Below are 17,783 nucleotides of genomic sequence, written 5' to 3'. Positions count from 1 at the left end.
ATATTTTCACAGGATTGTTTCACTTGTTTTGCTATTGTCCTATTTTTTTTCAATGTGCAACAAAATCCTTTGTTAATTTTAGTTCAGATTCAGTTATCAGATTCAGAACCTGGAAATTTCAAAGCTAAATATTAAGAAATCAAAGGACTATGAGTACAAAACAATACTATTACTCTTTTCATAATAAAATCAGCGATTGATAGTCACCCTTAAGTGAGGACCAGATGAGGGGTGGATTCCTTCTGGATGTTGTAGTCAGAGAGGTAGTAACTATCTTCCATATGCTTATCTACAAATATAAACCTTTGCTGATTAGGAGGAATATCCTTTCCTCCCTGGATTTTGCCTTTCATATTCACAATAATGTTACTATTTTCTACCTCCAAAAAGAGAGTTTTTCCTGCCAGGGTTTTCATAAAGATCTTCATGGTAACCTCTTTTCAAAGATGCTATGACCTGAGGCTGCTGAGCCACCAAAACACTCTGAGAAGCACACTCCGCTAGTATTACTTTTAAGTATCTGCTCTTTCCATATACATTGTTTCAGTCATTGTGCATACTATTCTTCTGATTTTTCCTATTTCACTTTCCATCAGTTCTTATAAATCTTTTGGTTTTTTCTGTATTCGTCATATTAATTATTTCTTATGGCACCTTGCTATTTCATCAGATTCCTATAACACAAGTTTAGCCATTCCTCAATCAGTTGGTATCTACTTTGTTTCTACAAAAAGCTTTGCTATAAATATTTTGGTGTATGTGGTGCCTTTATTTAAAATCTATCTTTCTATCTATCTATAGGCTTATATGGGGCACCGTTGATGAAAGTTTCAAAAGGGAATGGGTGTACTTCAAGTTTTATTTTACCACAGTCCACATCTTTACAATCAGGTTTGATTGAAAAGAGTAAAACATACAAGATTCCACTGCTTATTTTTTGACTTAAAAATTTAGCATTGAGATTCACTGGAAGATGTAACAAAAGAAAAAAAACTTTATCAGATGATCATTAGACCGTTAATATCAAGCAAGAGATACATAAAAAGGGACATGCCCACTAAAGATATTGACCACCATCATGGAAGATGCTGATGACATCATGCTCATTGCACCAAGCACTGGAGCATTGCAGAACCTCCTAAAAAAGATGAATAATTACTCAAAAGAGTTTTGCTGAATTGCTCAAAAGGAAAAATGCAAATGGATGAAGAATGACTGTTACCAAGATTATGATACACAGTTGGTTGGACAATCCATAGAACTGATTCATCAGTATTCATCTCTTGAAGAGCTCCCTCACTTAAATCCAATTCACCCGAAAGTCATGGCAACATCTTCCTGATGTCATGATCCTCTTCAAGAACAAAGGACAAACCACACAGTCTTGAAGAGACATTGAAAAAATGGACAGTGAACTAGTAACATTTTAAGTACTCCAGGTTCCTCCCTGGAACAAAGGCTTATCTTTTAAATATCCATATTTTTCCATTGATGCTACATGGTTCTGAGTCATAGACCACCAGAACTTACAAATAACTACAGTTCATGGTTTCTTAAGGGACAGTGGAGAAGCTCATGGTGGTTATGTGTAGGTTAAAACATATAACTAAAGAGAAGTTGCATATGAAAAGTGATGTGGACTAGAAAAATTACATCAGTCCTATATCAATAGCGAGGGGATGTCCCGTAAACAGAATGAGTGCTCCATTCTTATCCACATATTATCTAGACATCTAGAAAGAGCCCTTAGCAAACCCCTCATGGAGGTTCTATATGAGAACATGGACAAGAGATGCAAGAATGAGAAGGCATGGATGAGTTGTGATTTGTACTTATTGGAGGAAGTAGCCATATCAGTGAGATCACAAATATGTTAAACTATTGGAGGCAGTTTTCATCTAGATTCTTTATTTTTGTTTATATCCATTTTTTCTCCATTTTCTCTCTCTCTTTTTTTACTTTTCTTTCTCTGCCTAGTTGGGTGGTTTGAAACCCTCTCTCTGCCTTTCCTCCAGTCTTTTACTTTAAGTAACTGTAAGGGTTATGGGATTTAAAGATCTTCCATGCCCCATTGGATTTGCTGATGTAGCAGGAAGGGGCGGAGCAAGAGAAAGCGGAAGCCAAACTAGAGTTCCTGCGGTGGCTGGCGGTGGTGGCGACGGCGGCAGCAGCAGCAGAGGCAGCGGCAGCGCGAAGCCCTTTTTGAGTTAGCCAGAATTTCTGCTAAGGACTCCTGCTGAGGACTGTCAGAGGCCGGAGCTGCTGGGAGCGCGCTTCCCGGACGCTGGGTGGTTGCTGTGAGTGGGGAGAGGAGGACCTTTGCCTGAGGTAGCCTGTTCTGTTTTAAAGGCTTGAAAATGTGGGTGCTTTCTACTTTATCTACCTGTGCCAATGTCATAACTACTCTGATGGCTTTCACTTTCTGGTTTTGGGACTCAGTCTTTTGGTATCTTAATAAATTTTCTAGTTTATTCCCCCATATGGCAAGCATGATGTATTTTGTGATGGATAATTATATCAGCATATCTGTAATCTCCATAGGCATTGTGAATATGGCATTGCTGATACAGTAACTTTTTTCATCTTATCCCAATACATTTTGCTTTGCCCTTTTCATCATTTCTCTTCTGTTTGTCAATTCTGAGTGTTATTTTCTGATTTATGTGCTATATTCATTGACCCTTATGGAGGTAAAGCTTCTGGGGTACCAGTTTTGAGCTCTCTTCTGTTATTGTATTTGTAAATCATACCCCTGATCTCCCCTGTACATTACTCTTAGAAATATCAATTCATGAAGGAAGTAATGTTGAATGGAAGCAGTGTTGTATGGTGTCTTTAAGTTATGAGACCCAGTTTTAACTCCTGCCTTTATGTAGGGTAAAAGGAAGAATATGCCATTCTTAATGTCATATTAATCTATCTGTTTCTAAGTCATCCTCCTCTTCCTTCCCTTGCCCCTGCCATACACATCTTATCAAGTATGGGTGCTAGGTACTCTTGGGGAATCATATATCTTTTCTCCTCAGGTGAGATTTGGTCTAGGGTGGTATAACCCTTTCTAAGAAAAGATGGTCTTTTAATGTGCAACTTCCACATATGCAAAACATATTAGAAGTTCAGTCTCTTATTGGAGACATATGTCTTTCCTATGAGAATGTTCTTTACTGGTACTCTTTCCTTTCCCCTTCTGGGTTGACCCCCACTTCTCCTTTTCCAATCCTTTAGCTGCATTTATTTTATTCTATTCTCCTATAGACCCACCTCCATTTTTTTGAGAGACCAAAAGGAATTATCCCCTCATTGTTTGCTTACAGACTTGGTAGGGGGGCACCCATTGTTCACCTGTCATTTATCCCTCATTTCGTCTCCTAATTTGTACAATCTCCTACTCTTTTATTCCCTCCAATACAAGCTATTGATTTAATTGTAGGAACTCAGGAACTTTGGTTCATATTATTAATTCTACTCTTCCATCTTCCCTTTGCCTAATTATGTAAGATCACCTTAAATATTACCTCAGATATGTATTAGCTGTCTGACCCTTGGTAATTCCCATCCACATTCTCTTCAATCCAGTGACATTGCCCCCACTCCCATCCCCTCAATCTCACAAATCTGGTCATTTTCAATAGCTGTTCCCCATGCTTAGAACTCTCTCCCTCCCATTTCTACCTTCTGATCTCTTTCAAGTCTTAGCTAAAAACCCTATCTTCTGGAAGAAGCCTTTCCTCTATGATTAACTTCAGTTTATTCTGTATGTATACACATACATGCATGTGTGTAGATGCATACACACATGCATGTATGCATGCATACATACTTATACACATGTATACACACATATGTAGACACCATTTGTTTGCATGTTGTCTCCCCCATTAGCCTGCGAGGTCCTTGAGAACAGGGATTACCTTTTGTCTTTCTATGTATCCTATGCTTAGCAGAGTGCTTGGCTACATGCCCAACATCTCCTTTCTTTCCCTAGAAATGATTCACATATTTCTCTTTTGTTGAAACTCCACCTTTTTCATCGATTAGGTTCAGGTTTGCAAGATATGTTCTTTTGGGGTCACAGCCTGAGCTTCTATGCTTGTGGGAATATACTATTTTTGAAATTAATGAAGAATCCTGTGTTAATTGAAATCTTCCTTCTATTGCCTTTTCTTCAAATTGAAGTTTTACAGAATTCTTGCAAAAATTTCTGTATTGAAATTGTGAATTTTGATAATTATATGCCTTAGAATTTGAAGTATGTGTCTATGTCTTTTTTATTTTTTTATTCTGGCAGTGACATGTGTATTAAGATAATCACCACTTTGTATTCAGAAGTTCTGGACAGTCTTGCTTTCTCTTGTAGTATAGCAGTCAGGATTTTTTATTTGTCCTGCTTTTCTGGGAGACTTATGATCCTTAAGTTATCTCTGTACCTTCTCTCTTCAAAGTGTCATTTTGGCTTGTATAGAATTCTTGTTTTCTTTTGTTTCTTCTGAAAAATTTTCCCTCTATTTTACTATTTTTGTGTTTAAAATTCATTATCCTCTCTTGGAACTTTTTGGAGATACTATCCATCATATGTTTTCCCCTTACTCCCGTTTTAAAATTCTGCATCAAGCCCTATTTTTTGTTTGTATTTATTTATTTTTTATTTAAAAAAATTTATTTTAGACTCAAATGCCAGAACACAAATACAGAATAGAGAAAAGAAACAAACATGTGTCATAAACTTAAATATTGGAACTTAAATACAAAGTTAGAAAGAAAAATAAGAACATGTTGTGCATAGCAGGACATGAGATGATTCAAAATATTATAAATTTTCATTTCAAGAAAGCCTTATGATAAATAATACACATTGTATTGAGAATTGACCATCTTTTTTTGCTTCCTTGTGAGTTTTCTTTTGTTTTCTGCTGTGCACTTTTTTACTTTGTTCTTTTTTTCCCCTGCCCCCAGGCTACAATAAAGTTTAGATATGTTTTCCTATAGCTATAAATAAGTACAGACATAAACACTCACATATACACACATACATATACAGATATGTACTTTCCCAAACATATTCTACTCCCTTTACTTCTACCCACTACCTTGCCCTATTAGTTGCCTACCCCCCCTCCAAGGATCCTTACCCTATCTTCCCATTCCTCCAAATCTAAACATCCTTCTATACCCACCTTTTACCTATTCCCTCAGCCTCCCCTCTAAAAATCCCTTCCTTGTCCTCTTCTCCCTCCCTATGCCCCTACCATTTTATTTCTTCTGAATTTAGAAGACTTATATACTCTTCTAAACAAATATGTATTGTTACATCTTTTTTTTTAAGCAATTGGGGCTAAGTAACTTGCTCAAGGTTACACAGCCAATTATTTCTGGGTGTGGTACTGAGTATGTGAGCCCGGATTTGATCCAGGTCATCCCGACACTGGAGCCGGTGCTCTTACTCACTGAGCCACCTGGCCGCCCCTAAGCAATTGGGGTTAAGTAACTTGCTCAAGGTTACACGGCCAGGTGTTTCTGGGTGGGTGCTAAGTGTCTGAGCCCGGGATTCGATCTCCAGGTCAGTCCGACACTGAAGCCAGTGCTCTTACTCGCTGTGCTACCTGGCCGCCCCGGTATTGTTACCTCTTGAACCCATGCCCGATGAAAGCAAGTTATCTAGAACTACCAGCTCTACCCCTCCATCTAATTCCTCTGTATCAATTCTTCCTCTTGTACCTCATTTGTATAAAATAATTACTCTTTTTAGCTGTTCCTAAATGGTTTTACTTTTAAAATTCATATCATATTCAGGTTTGCTTCAATATTTCTTTTGAGCTACCCAATTATTAATAAGAATCTTAGACATACATTTTACATATATAAAAAGCAAACAGTCTGTTCTTATGAATCCTTTATAATCAGTCTTTGGTGTGTGCCTTATATTTCTCCTGTTTTTTGTATGTCGAATTTTCTATTAAGTTCAGAATTTTTTTAAACGAAGTCTTGAATGTCTTAGAGTTTATCAAATATTCTGTTTTTCCATTTAGGCTAATACTTAACTTTGCAGGGTATGATATTTTCGGCTGGAGCCCCAGTTCTTTTGCTCTTAGATATGTTGTGTACAAGATCAGTGGCCCTTTAATGTCTCTGTTGATAGGTCTTGTGCAATTCTAATTGCTTAAATTGTTTTAATTTTGATGCATTTAATATTTTATCCTTGAACTGGGGGTTTTGGAATTTGACTATGATATTCCTATGAGTTTTCCTCATAGGATCTCTCTTAAATGATGATTGATGGATTTTTTTTTCCTATTTCTACTTTCCCCCCTTGTCCTAATGCTTCAGGACAATTTTCCTTAATTATTTCTTATATTATTGTATCAAGATTCTTTTTTTCAATTGTAATATTCAGTTAGTCTGATTATTTTCATATTTTCTCTTCTTGATCTATTCTCCAAATCTGTTGTTTTTATTATAAGATATTGTACTTCCTCTTCTATTTTTCATTATTTATATTTTAATTATTTCTTGATGTCTTATAATTTCATTGGTTTTACTTTTCCCAATTCTAATTTTCAAGGTATCATTTTCTTCCTTAATATTCTGGATCTCTTTTTCTTATTGGTTGACTTTCCTTTCATACCCTTCTTGTTTTTCTTGGGTTATTCTTATTTTTTTTTAGGTTTTCCTCCATCTCTGTCATTTGATTTTTAAAGTCTTTAAAAAGAGCTTCTATGAATTCTTTTTGTGCAGGTGACCAATTGACATTACTCTTTGGGGGTTTCTTTACTTCAATCTCCTCCTCTGAAGATGAACCCTGGTCATCTCTATTCCCATAATAGCTTTCTATGGTTGAATTCTTCCTCCTTTGTTGGTGCATTTTTTTTGTGGTAATAGCTTAATTTTTGTAATCACCTCTAAGCCTGGGGTATAGGAAATGGTGCCTCTTGCCCCAGATCTTCAGTTCTCCCCTCTAACCTGGAACCAAAGCCAAACCTCCAACCTCCTGTAAGTGCCCACATCGTGATCTAATTTTTCACATTTAAATTCATTCCTATTTTTAAAAAATCGTTATTCATTATTTAAAAAAAATTCTTGTTACATGATCTTTGGGCTTTAAGTTACACTGTTCAATATTACCTGGCCTCTTCCTAAGGTACTCCTTTTTTCCCTCTTCCTTCTTCTTATTTCTATTTTCTATTGCTTATCTGCTTACAAACAAGGTTTTCATTCAGGCCTTTCTCCTGTATTCTCAGTTACTTCTTACCTCTGGGTTATTTCCTCACTAGTTAATTCCTCCTCTTTACTTTGCTGCACAGACTCCAACTATGAGCAACTGGGACTCTAGCTTCTCCAAATTAGGGACATAGGGATTGATTTGAATGGGTCCCTACTCTGAGTAACCTAGAGGAAGGGGGAGAGAGGATTATTAACCTTAGTTGGATTTCTAGCACTTTTTCCTTTTAGCCTATTGTCCTGGGCACAGGCCATATCTGTCCACATCTTGCATTCATTTTTTTCCTTTCCCTGGTTCAGAAAATCATCATCTGCTGACTCTTATGGAATTAGGAGGAGTTAAGGTTGAATCATAGCCATGGGGAATCTCTACTGTTGGACCCAGAGACATACTGTTCTTGAACTCTCTGAATCTAACATATGCAATGAGTTGATACTTGGGGTTCTAGTAGATAAATTCCCCAATATTATTTCATTTTTTAAAAACCTTATATGGATTTATTATTTTGTATAAATAATAAAAATAAACAATAAATTGATGGCTCCATCATCTCAACCCTTTCTCATTTTAATTTCTGCATAGTTTTAAAATGTTTCTAATTGAGCTAATTTTGGGGCTTGTTTTTCTGATTCTTCATTTCCATCACTGTTTTGTAGTAAAATGAGTTTGTTTTTAATTGAATTTATTATTTTGTTAGTTTTCTCTGAGGGCATTTCTAATCTGTTGGGTTTCATCATCATCTTTTGTGAGATTCTTTAATCCCATTCCATTCCCCCTTCATTCAATCTTGTGATATTTTTGCTAATTTCATTTGTTTGTTGATTTGGTGACTTTACTATGAGGCTTGAAAAATATTTTAGCCTTATTTTTCATGCCACTACTAGTATAGCTTCAGTATGTTTTCTCCCCCTTGGTGTTTCTGCCTTTGCTTCTTTTACTTTTTTTCCTTCCCATTATGCTACAATTTTATTCCTTTCTTCAAATGTTCCTTTTTCCTCAACATTTTTTTGGGGGAAATTTCTTGTAGGTTTGCTTTTCTCGGGAATTTATGAGTGGGATTTGGTTCTCTCCAATCTCTTACTCCTCCAACCTCCCAGAATCTTCCTATGAAACATCCACTGTTTCTGCCCCTTCTTTCTTTTCACCATCACTACCACCTCAGTCCAGGCTTTCTTTACCTTTTGTTTGGACTATTGCAGTAGCCTACCCATGAGTCTTCCCATATCTCTCTTCTTTCCTCTTGACTTCATGCTTCTTTCTGATACCAGGTTGATCCACTCTGTGCACACTCAGTCTCTCCACTCCCCCACTCTTCAGTCTTTCCCTTTTGCCTAATGAACATATTCAAACTTCATAATTTAGAGTTAAGGTCCTCCATAACTTAGCATTGTAGTGTGACAATGGATAGAATACTGGACCCAGAGTTCAGAAGGATCTGGGTTCAAATCTTGCTTCAAACTAGCAGTATCATTGTGGATAAGTTATAGGACCTCTCTGGGTCTTACTTTCCTTAGTTATAGAAAAGGGGGTTTCTCTTCCAGTTCTAAATCTATGATCTTACCTCTTTGTAGTCTTACTTCATATCGCTTTCCTACATGTATGAAGGTCCACGTGAATGGAAGATTTCCAACAATCTATGTGTGAAAACTGACATTATGCCGTGATGGATAACTTCATAATTTAAGTAACTGCAATTTATGCACTACCATTTTAAGAACTAAAGGATTTCAGTAATTACTAGGAAGGCTTGGATAATATTGGTTGCATTTAAGCCACAGAGTGGATAAGAAATTCAATTTTAGTTTCCAGGATCATGGATGGTTTATTTGTATAAACAGAGAGATATTAAAGATACAAACAAATGAATTTTTTTGATGAATGATGTTTATTGGTGACCTGCACTTTCAATATAGCAGGCCAGAGATGTAATAATAAAAAAAATGCTTCCAAATGTACTTATTTTCTTGTATTTCATCAACCACTCTAAAAAACCAGTGCTGGAGAGATCAAAGAATTCAACACATTTACTTGTATGGAACAAGCAAAATTTTAATATTATCTTTTAAGAGTCTGCTAATTACTCTTCTATTTTAAAATCTTAGATACATTCCCCAATGTAAACAATAAATTTCAATCTGTGTCACACAATCAAGATTGATAAGGCCTTCTTGACAATTTATGCCAACTCCATTATTACGTCATTGCAAACCACAATCTTATTTCATACTATAAATATCCACCCATGCACAAAAGACAGGGACCAGAAGTTGCACATTAATATTTCATGTAGCCTTTCAAGACTTCCATTTTCCTCTATAGCTTTATGGTACACTTAAAAAGAAATCCTTTTCACTTGATTTACTTGGTCTTAAAATACAAATATACAATATCCATAAGCATAAAAAAGTAGAGCCTAGCCTTAGCCATTTATCATGAATTGCTAAAGTCCTATGCAAGTACAATATCATTTCATGCCAATTAATTACACAGATTATGGTAGTTACATGTCTCAATCATTAATGGGCTTGTAATTGGTTACACAGAACATATGTTTTATATGCACGTTAAAAGGTTGGCTTTAGTTTGGTTAGGCAGTACAGTTTATAGGAATCAGTTAAATACTTGCATACCCTGCTGATATATTTAAATTAATTTGGAGTAGAATTTGCTTAACAAAAAAGGGATATGATCCTCTCATCTCTTCTCCTCCTCCCAGCCCAGGAGACTTTAATGCCATACCTTAAAGAATGCAACCAAATAAAACTAAATACAGGCATAGCACAAATAATGTCACCCCAAGGTCAATGTTTCACAATTACGTCCTTTAGCACATTATAACAAAACCCCACCGTCATGTCACAAAACTATTGCAACATGGCACCTCTGCCCCATTGTGCATTATTTCTATGCAATCCCTTCCCTGTGTAATGTTTTGGAGGAACCACTTAATTCCATTCCGTGTGGTGCGCCTGCACTCAACTGCACTAGTTAGTCACTTGGTAGCTTCTAAGTTGGCTCTTTCTTTTCAGACAAGTTAATCAACAACAGCCACAATTCAATACCTCAGTATTACTATAAATATTCGAAACAGGCAGATCTATGTAGTGTAGATGGTGAATTAGTAAAGAACATATATATTTATATAGATATACTATTTTAAAAGGCATTCTGTGACCATTTTTGAAGAGCATAGAAAAGTATTTACCAGTTACTTTTGCTGTTATCACTGTATTGTAAACTGTGGAGTCATTTTTATATTAACTTTGTACTGTTTCATATATCATACAACAAAAAGAAGAAATAGAAATTGTTTTCCCCGAAGTGACACATATTGACTCACTAAGCTAAGGTAACTGGCAGAGGGCAAAATTTTCCTGAGGTTTGTAAGATTTTTAAAAAACAAAACAAAACAAAACAAAAAAAAATCACAGTGACCAAGCTCAACTGCACATAGGGATCTTCAATATGCAGCCTACACAGGACATCTTTACATGTTTATCAATGTGTATTAGTGCTAAAGTCCATGCTAAATGACTCGCCACTGCATAATACTTGTATCTTTTCCACCTGTGGAGATGAGATGGCTGTCTTCATATAGAAAATCTACATTAGTTACGTGACTACTGTGTCCACCATATACATGGCTGGGAGCCTACAAAGCAATATGAAAGTGAAATATTATTTATAAAACATTTATAATGGACAATGTTTCAATTCAATTCAATTCAAACATTTATTAAGAAGTGTGCCCTGCTTTGTCTACAGAGCACTATTTGTTCTCAGCACAACTACATTATTTGTAGCATAACTGTTTATAACATAATGATGAGATCATAAATTTGGAGCCTGAAGGCTCCTCAGACACCATCATACTACATTTTATTTTTTGAGGCAACTGGGGTTAAGTGTGCCCAGAGTTACATAGCTAGTAAGTTTCAAGTGCCTAAGGCTGGATTTGAACTCAGGTCTTCCTGGTTCTACCTAGCTGCTCCCCTATACCCCCTTTTTCACATTTTATAGAGGAAACTGAGGCTCACAATGATAAAGTGACTTGCTCAAGGTCACAAGGTAGTCTGTTAGTCAAATATTTATTAAGCACCGTTTATGTGCCAGGGACTGTGCTAAATGCTGGGGGAAAAAAGAAAGGCAAAAGTCAGTCTCAGCTCAGTTTAAAGAACTCAGTCTAATAAGTGAGAAAAACATGGAAACAACTGTGTACAGAAAAGACATATATGCAGGATAAGTTGGAACTAATAAACAGAGGGAAGGCATTGATATTCAGGGGGATTGGTAAAGACTTCTCTAGAAGATACGTAGAAGAGGCAGAATTCAAACTCAAGTTCTCTCACTCCAAATCTAGCACTATTTCCACTATACTATGATATTCCATCAATCAATTATTATAGAGTAGAAACTCAGAGTTGAAAAAGACCTTAGAAAATCATGTAGTCTAAATCCTATTAAATGAAATGATATTTGTAAAGTGCTTAGCACAGTCCTTGGCATACAGTAAGCACTTAATCAATGCTTGTTTCCTTCCCAATCTTTTCTCCATTTCCTCATTTTTTTTTAAGCAATCGGTGTTAAGTAACTTGCTCAAGGTTACACGGCCAGGTGTTTCTGGGTGGATGCTAAGTGTCTGAGCCTGGGATTCGATCTCCAGGTCATCCTGACACTGGAGCCGGTGCTCTTACTCGCTGTGCTACCTGGCCGCCCCCATTTCCTCATTTTAAAAACAGAGATCTCTCTACCTCACAGGGCTATAGACCTTTAACTGCTATCTAAGACTAGGACCTTCATCTCCCTTCAATTTGCAAAATTTTCAATTCAATTCCATGTAAAGGACATTTCTTAAGTGTTCCTAAGTCTAAGGTACTAGGCATAGAAAGGCATAAAAATGGAAACAGTCTCAACTCAGTTTACATTTTGTAACATATATAGTGATTGTTTTTATGAATAATGATGACAGCGATGACAACATCAAGCACAATCGTTCTTATTCATCCCAATGTTTTCTGATTTTTGTGGTGGCAGGGTGTATGGGTTGTTTTAGAAAACTGGAGATTGTCTGCTCTGGGTCATCCTTGAATTTAGGCAGAATCACTGCCAAATTTTTGTAGATGGTTGCCTAGCCAAGACTCTAAAATGTACAGAAAGAGATTCTACAGTTAGGAAGGGTCCAAAATACAAATAAGAAACAAATCCCTACATGGTAAGGTATAAAGGTGTTAAAAAGATCCCAAGCCATCATCCTTCCCTGTTTGCTAGATAATTACTGAACTTCTCCTGAAGAGTAAGGATGAGATTAGATTAATGTGGTTATTAAACCAACACCTTACCCTGAACTGTGAACAGGGATAAGAGAAGAGATGTACTTTGCCAAAGTCATCACCAGTTGATAAAAGTTTTTTCTTGTGGGACCTACAAACAGCATTGATGTCTGTTCCATCTGAGCCTTCTGGCCATACTCCTGAAATAGAGCAGAGTTTTGACATATTTATTCTTTTGTGTCATTAAAACTAACATTTCTTTAATACCACCAAAAATACAGTCATTCGGCCTTGGATCTACAGCTTCAGAAGGTCAATGCTACCTCAAGCTCTACTCCTATTTTTATCTTTCCATATTAGCCTATTTTCAACAAATCATGGAAGTATAGGTTTCTTAATATCAGACAAGAAATAAAAGCTACTTGGAACCATAGGAGTCAGGGGTCATATCATAACCTCTCTTCTGTGACACCTTTGGGTTCACATTTGCCACAAAGAGTGGAAAAAACATTTCATATTTTATGCTATTTTCTTTCTCCTAAGGATTTAATTCCAACTGAAGTTTAGGCTTTAGGTTCCCCAACCTTACTTTATGGATTAATAGCTGGAAGCAAATCTTTCCAAGTGACTCAAGACTTTTGTATTCATTTTGGAAGACAGATTTTAGTTCACAGAATCTTAGAGTTGGCTGGGGTCTTAGAGATGATATAGTTCAATCCATTTGCTTTACAAACAGAGAAACTGTAATTCACGAAGGAAAATGACAGATCTGAGGACATACAGCTAGTTAAGCAGCAGAATGGTGGTGGAGGAGAATCAGACCCAGGGCTCATGGCTGTGTGAGACAGTGGGGAGAGTACTGGACTTCGAAAACCATCATAGCTAGGTGAGAGCCATCTGCAGGGCCATGGGCAAGTCACTGCCTCTCTATTGGTCTCGGTTTCTTCATATGTAGAATCTAAATTCCTTAAGGGAAGGCACGATCTAACTTTTGTATTTGCATCCCCGGTTACTAATACAATGTCTGCCAATTAATAAATCCTTGTTGATTAATTATATAAATTGAGGATAATAATCTGCTTCTCGTCTGGGCAGAACAAATGAGCAAATGAAAAGTAAAAGCACTTAAGTACAAAGTGATATATAAATGATAAATCTTTTTCTCTCTAAATCACTGTAATATATTTACATAATTTTTACTATACTTTCAAGCATATCACATCAGAAAGAACTAAATCTGAGTAACCAAAACAACATATTCATATTGTGGTTTTACAATATACACCAGATCCTCATAGCATCCTTGTAGGATAGACAAGAACTTTCATCTCCAATTTGTAAAGATTTCTATTCAATTCAGTAAAATAGGCATTTATTGAGCTCCTACTATATACAACGCCCTGAGGATCAAAAAATACAAAAAAGGAAACAGTCATTCTATTCACATATTCTGCAACCTGTACATAAAGTAATAAAGAGACTTTGAGGAAGGGAAGAGGACTGTTCTCTGTATTTTTGAGGAAATGGTACTCAAGTTCATCCCTGACAGAAGGAAAGCTTCTAAGAAACAGAAATGAGAAAGAGGGGAAAGAGAGAGGGATAGTAAAGAGGCTAGTTTGGATAGAAGATAGTGAATTTGAAGGGAGATCATGTGGAATAAGTATAGAAATGTAAGCTGGATCCAGTTTGAGGAGGGTTTAAATACTAGGCTGAGGAATTTGAAATTTATTAAAAAGGAAATAGGAAGCCATTTAAAATTTTTGAGCAGTGGAGTGATATGGTCAGATTTATGCTTTAAGAAGATTATTACTTTGGCAGCTTTGTGGAGGGTGAGATGGAGAGGGAAAGGATGGAAAAATCCCAAATAGGAGGCTATTACAATAGTCCAGGTGAGACACCTAGAATTAAGTTGCTGGCAACAGAAACAGATAAAAAGGGTAAAGATGTGAGCTATATTGTGACAGTAAAATAAAAAAAGACCTGGAAACTTGCATATTGGGGATGAGGGAGGTTGCAAATCTGGGAAACTGGAGGAATGTTGGCACTGCTGCAGATCTAGATAAGTTTAGAGGTGCAGGTTTGGTTAGTATGGGAGGGAGATGAAGAATTAGATTTTAGATGTGTATTTGCAGTGTCCTGTTTTATAAGGCTGGTAGTGATTTCAGGCTACAAAGATTAGGACTTGAGCTCTCCCTCTTGCTCCCTACTGCCCCCCTACCCCATCTCTATTGTGTGTGTGTATACACACACACACACACACACACATACATAAAAATGAATAGAATACATACACACATATACATTTATTTATATAAAATCTACAAATAACATTCACATACTATATTTGTGAGTCATCTGCATAGAGATGATAATTTGGACCCAGATATCTGATGAGATGAATGAATAAATGAATAAAAAGTATTTACTAAGTTCCTACTGTGTGCTAGGGACTGTGCTAGCTGCTAAGAATACAGTTAGAGAATACAACCCTTGCCCTTAAGGGGCTTACATTCTAAAAGGGGAGACAACACATGCAGTGGTAGTCAGCAAAGGGAGCTATGGCATCACAAGGGCTGTGAATGGAAGCACACTTTTTCAAGGAACAGATGTTAGAGGCACCATCAACATGTATGCTGAAGTTCTTGAGTATAAGGGAAAGGGTTGGTGTGGAGAGGAAGACTGAAAAAGAGTGACCTAGACACTAGTAAGTTACCACAAGAATCTGAACAGGATGATACAGAGTGAACCTAAAAAAATTAGTTTGAGTGATGGTGGCAAAAGGAATAATTTTAAAAAGGCAATAAGATCAAGGAGTACATTTACTTTATCATTTGACCCACTGTGCTGGGGACTAAGAAAGAAAGAAGATCTGCTACATTAAAGAGTAGCCAGAAATATAGAGGGGGTCCTCTTTCAATGGATGTGAAAAGGAAGAGGTCTAGGATGAGAGGTAATTTGTTAGCAACAGAACCAGGGTTTCGGAGAGCTCAAAGAAGGCAACAGTAAGAAAAGAACAGGGATTGGAGAGTGTAGGACTGAGATAGATGAGATGAAAGATGAGGAACTGGTGGCATGAGAAAGGTTTTTCTGAACTTAGAATAACAAGGATTGGGGAGAGGAGGTTGGAGTTTGAAAGCTATAGGGTGGGGGAAGAACCAGATTACTGAAGCCATCTTTCAGTGTACTATAATGAGAGAGGATAGGGTCAGTTTGTTGTTCTCTCTCCAATAATCAAGGAAGAAAAGCTTGAATTAGAAGAATAATTTGGTTAGGTATCTGAATTGGGAAATATCTGATTAGACACCCAGGAGCCTGACTAACTTTATATTTGGTTCCAGTTCCTTTGCTTCATCCCAAGATGAAGCAGGATGACCAGTATTCAGAAGCTACTAAGAATCTGAGTATGTACTTTGCTCTCAAATTGGCTTAGTGTTCGAGGCCCTGGTCCTGATGGGGGTCATAATTTCGAGTAGCCTGATATCTAAGTAACTGATGATTATGGAAGGCCAAGCCACTGTTGTTGTTTTTTTTCTTATATGGGTTAGTGAAACACTGCAGAATAGGTAATGCCCCCACACATGACAGCAGACTATTGAAGGAAGAGGTCTCCAAATCCATCCCATCACACTGCTGAATCACGAGATGATGAAAGGATTAAGTACTAGGGCAAGACCCTAGTTATCAGTTGTGGTTTCTACCCACCTAGACACTTGTTGGTACTGCTGGGCTGAGGTACTTTTGTTTTCAAAGATGGATTGGTAATGCAAGGCCTAATCCCTATGTGTGACAGTAGGTTTAGGGGTGAGAAGGCCTCCCAACCCAATTCTTGAGGGGATGGCCCTGGGACAAAAATAAAATGATGGCTGCTCCTGACAGGTCAACAACAAACCCCACTGGCATGGATATGACATGCTGGGGGACAGAACTTGAAGATAAAAATTATAAAGAAGTGAAATATCCCATTTCAAGAATTTCAGTCTAATGTAGCTAAGTAATCTATAGAGAGAATGATATATGATCACCTAGTGTGTCCATATTGTTTTGGATCTAAGAAATTTCAGTCAATTCTCAGGTTCTTCAAAGGAAGGAGGCTGAAGAAATACCAGAGGAGAGACATGAAGCTAGACAAATCTGGTACACTAGAATTCTTCAGGATCCCAAAGTGGTAAATTCTGATCCTAATAGTTAATTGGGGTAGAAAGGTCTGCAAGTTAGTTTAGGCAAGCAAGTGGTTCAGATTGGCTTGGAGATCAGGAAAGAGGGAATGGGAGGAAGGAAGGTGATGACTCAGAGAAACAGTTTTGCATTGATTAAAAAACGTTGGAAAATAAATAGAGAAACATTCTTGCTTAATAAAGTTTATAAGAAACTTACCAAAGACATGGAATCCTAAAGTACAGGTGTATGTAACCCATTCTATATCTCTGGTTGTTTCCACACTTACAACTTGCTTACAAGCAGAAGGGACCCCTAAAAAAGAAAAGAAATGAACTAATGGTTTAAGCTCTAAATATAAGAGATGAACTGAAACACTAAAATGGACTTGATTCATCTCTTGCCTTCATGACCTCAAGTATGAATTTCTACCTGTTCTCCTCAGAAAGGGGCTTCACAGCCAACATCCTTGAGTAATCAGTTCTATGTGGTACCAATAGTCACTATGAAAAAAATCATTCCTAACACCTACCCTAAATCACTCATACTAAGTGTAAGATCATTTCTTGCTTAGTTTTCACATCTCTTTCTGTGCCTTTCTCCTATCTTCTGGTCTCCTCATTCCTACACCACTCAGAGTATGCAGTTTTCTCACTGTCCTCTGCCTGCCCACGGCCTCCTCTCCTCCTATCTAGGTCCATCTTCTCCTAAAGTAGTGTAATGTCCTAAAAAGAATACTGGGCTTTGGCAGAAACTGGGAATAGACCAATATGTTACACCGTGTACCAAAATAAAATCAAAATAGTTTCACAATTTAGATATAAAGGTTAATACTATAAGCAATCTGGGAGAGCTAGGAATAGTTTACCTGTCAGATTTATGGAGAAAGGAATAATATATGACTAAACAAGTGACAGAGAGTATTACAAAACACAAAATGGATAATTTTGATTACACTAAACTGAAAAGCTTTTGTACAAATAAAGCCAATGTAACTGAGGTTAGGAGGGAAGTTGAAAATTGGGAAAGAATTTTTACAACCAGTGTCTCTGATAAAGGCCTCATTTCTAGAATATACGTAGAGCTGAGTCAAATTTATAAGAATATAAGTCATTCCTCAATAGATAAATGGTAAAAGGATA

The 17,783-nt window shown here is 36.8% G+C and overlaps 1 protein-coding gene across 6 annotated transcripts in view; it reads right to left on the bottom strand.

The window, feature by feature from the left end:
• Positions 1 to 9,082: 9,082 nt before the first annotated feature.
• LOC138173823 (echinoderm microtubule-associated protein-like 1) overlaps positions 9,083 to 17,783 on the bottom strand; it is a 316,335-nt gene continuing 307,634 nt past the window's right edge. For all 6 annotated transcript variants that reach the window (XM_069103910.1, XM_069103913.1, XM_069103912.1 and 3 more), the window contains 3 exons: positions 16,861 to 16,956; positions 12,556 to 12,686; positions 9,083 to 10,868 (listed from right to left, as the gene is read on the bottom strand). In XM_069103910.1, the coding sequence (XP_068960011.1) occupies positions 10,743 to 10,868; positions 12,556 to 12,686; positions 16,861 to 16,956 (353 nt within the window). In that variant the 3' untranslated portion in view covers positions 9,083 to 10,742. The remainder of the gene's footprint in view (positions 10,869 to 12,555; positions 12,687 to 16,860; positions 16,957 to 17,783) is intronic.

This window comes from Petaurus breviceps, unplaced genomic scaffold, assembly GCF_028583685.1.
Source record: "Petaurus breviceps papuanus isolate PSGF00001 unplaced genomic scaffold, PetGlider_PUasm1.0 65, whole genome shotgun sequence".
NCBI lineage: Eukaryota > Metazoa > Chordata > Mammalia > Diprotodontia > Petauridae > Petaurus > Petaurus breviceps.
This window is presented reverse-complemented; position numbering and strand designations above follow the sequence as displayed.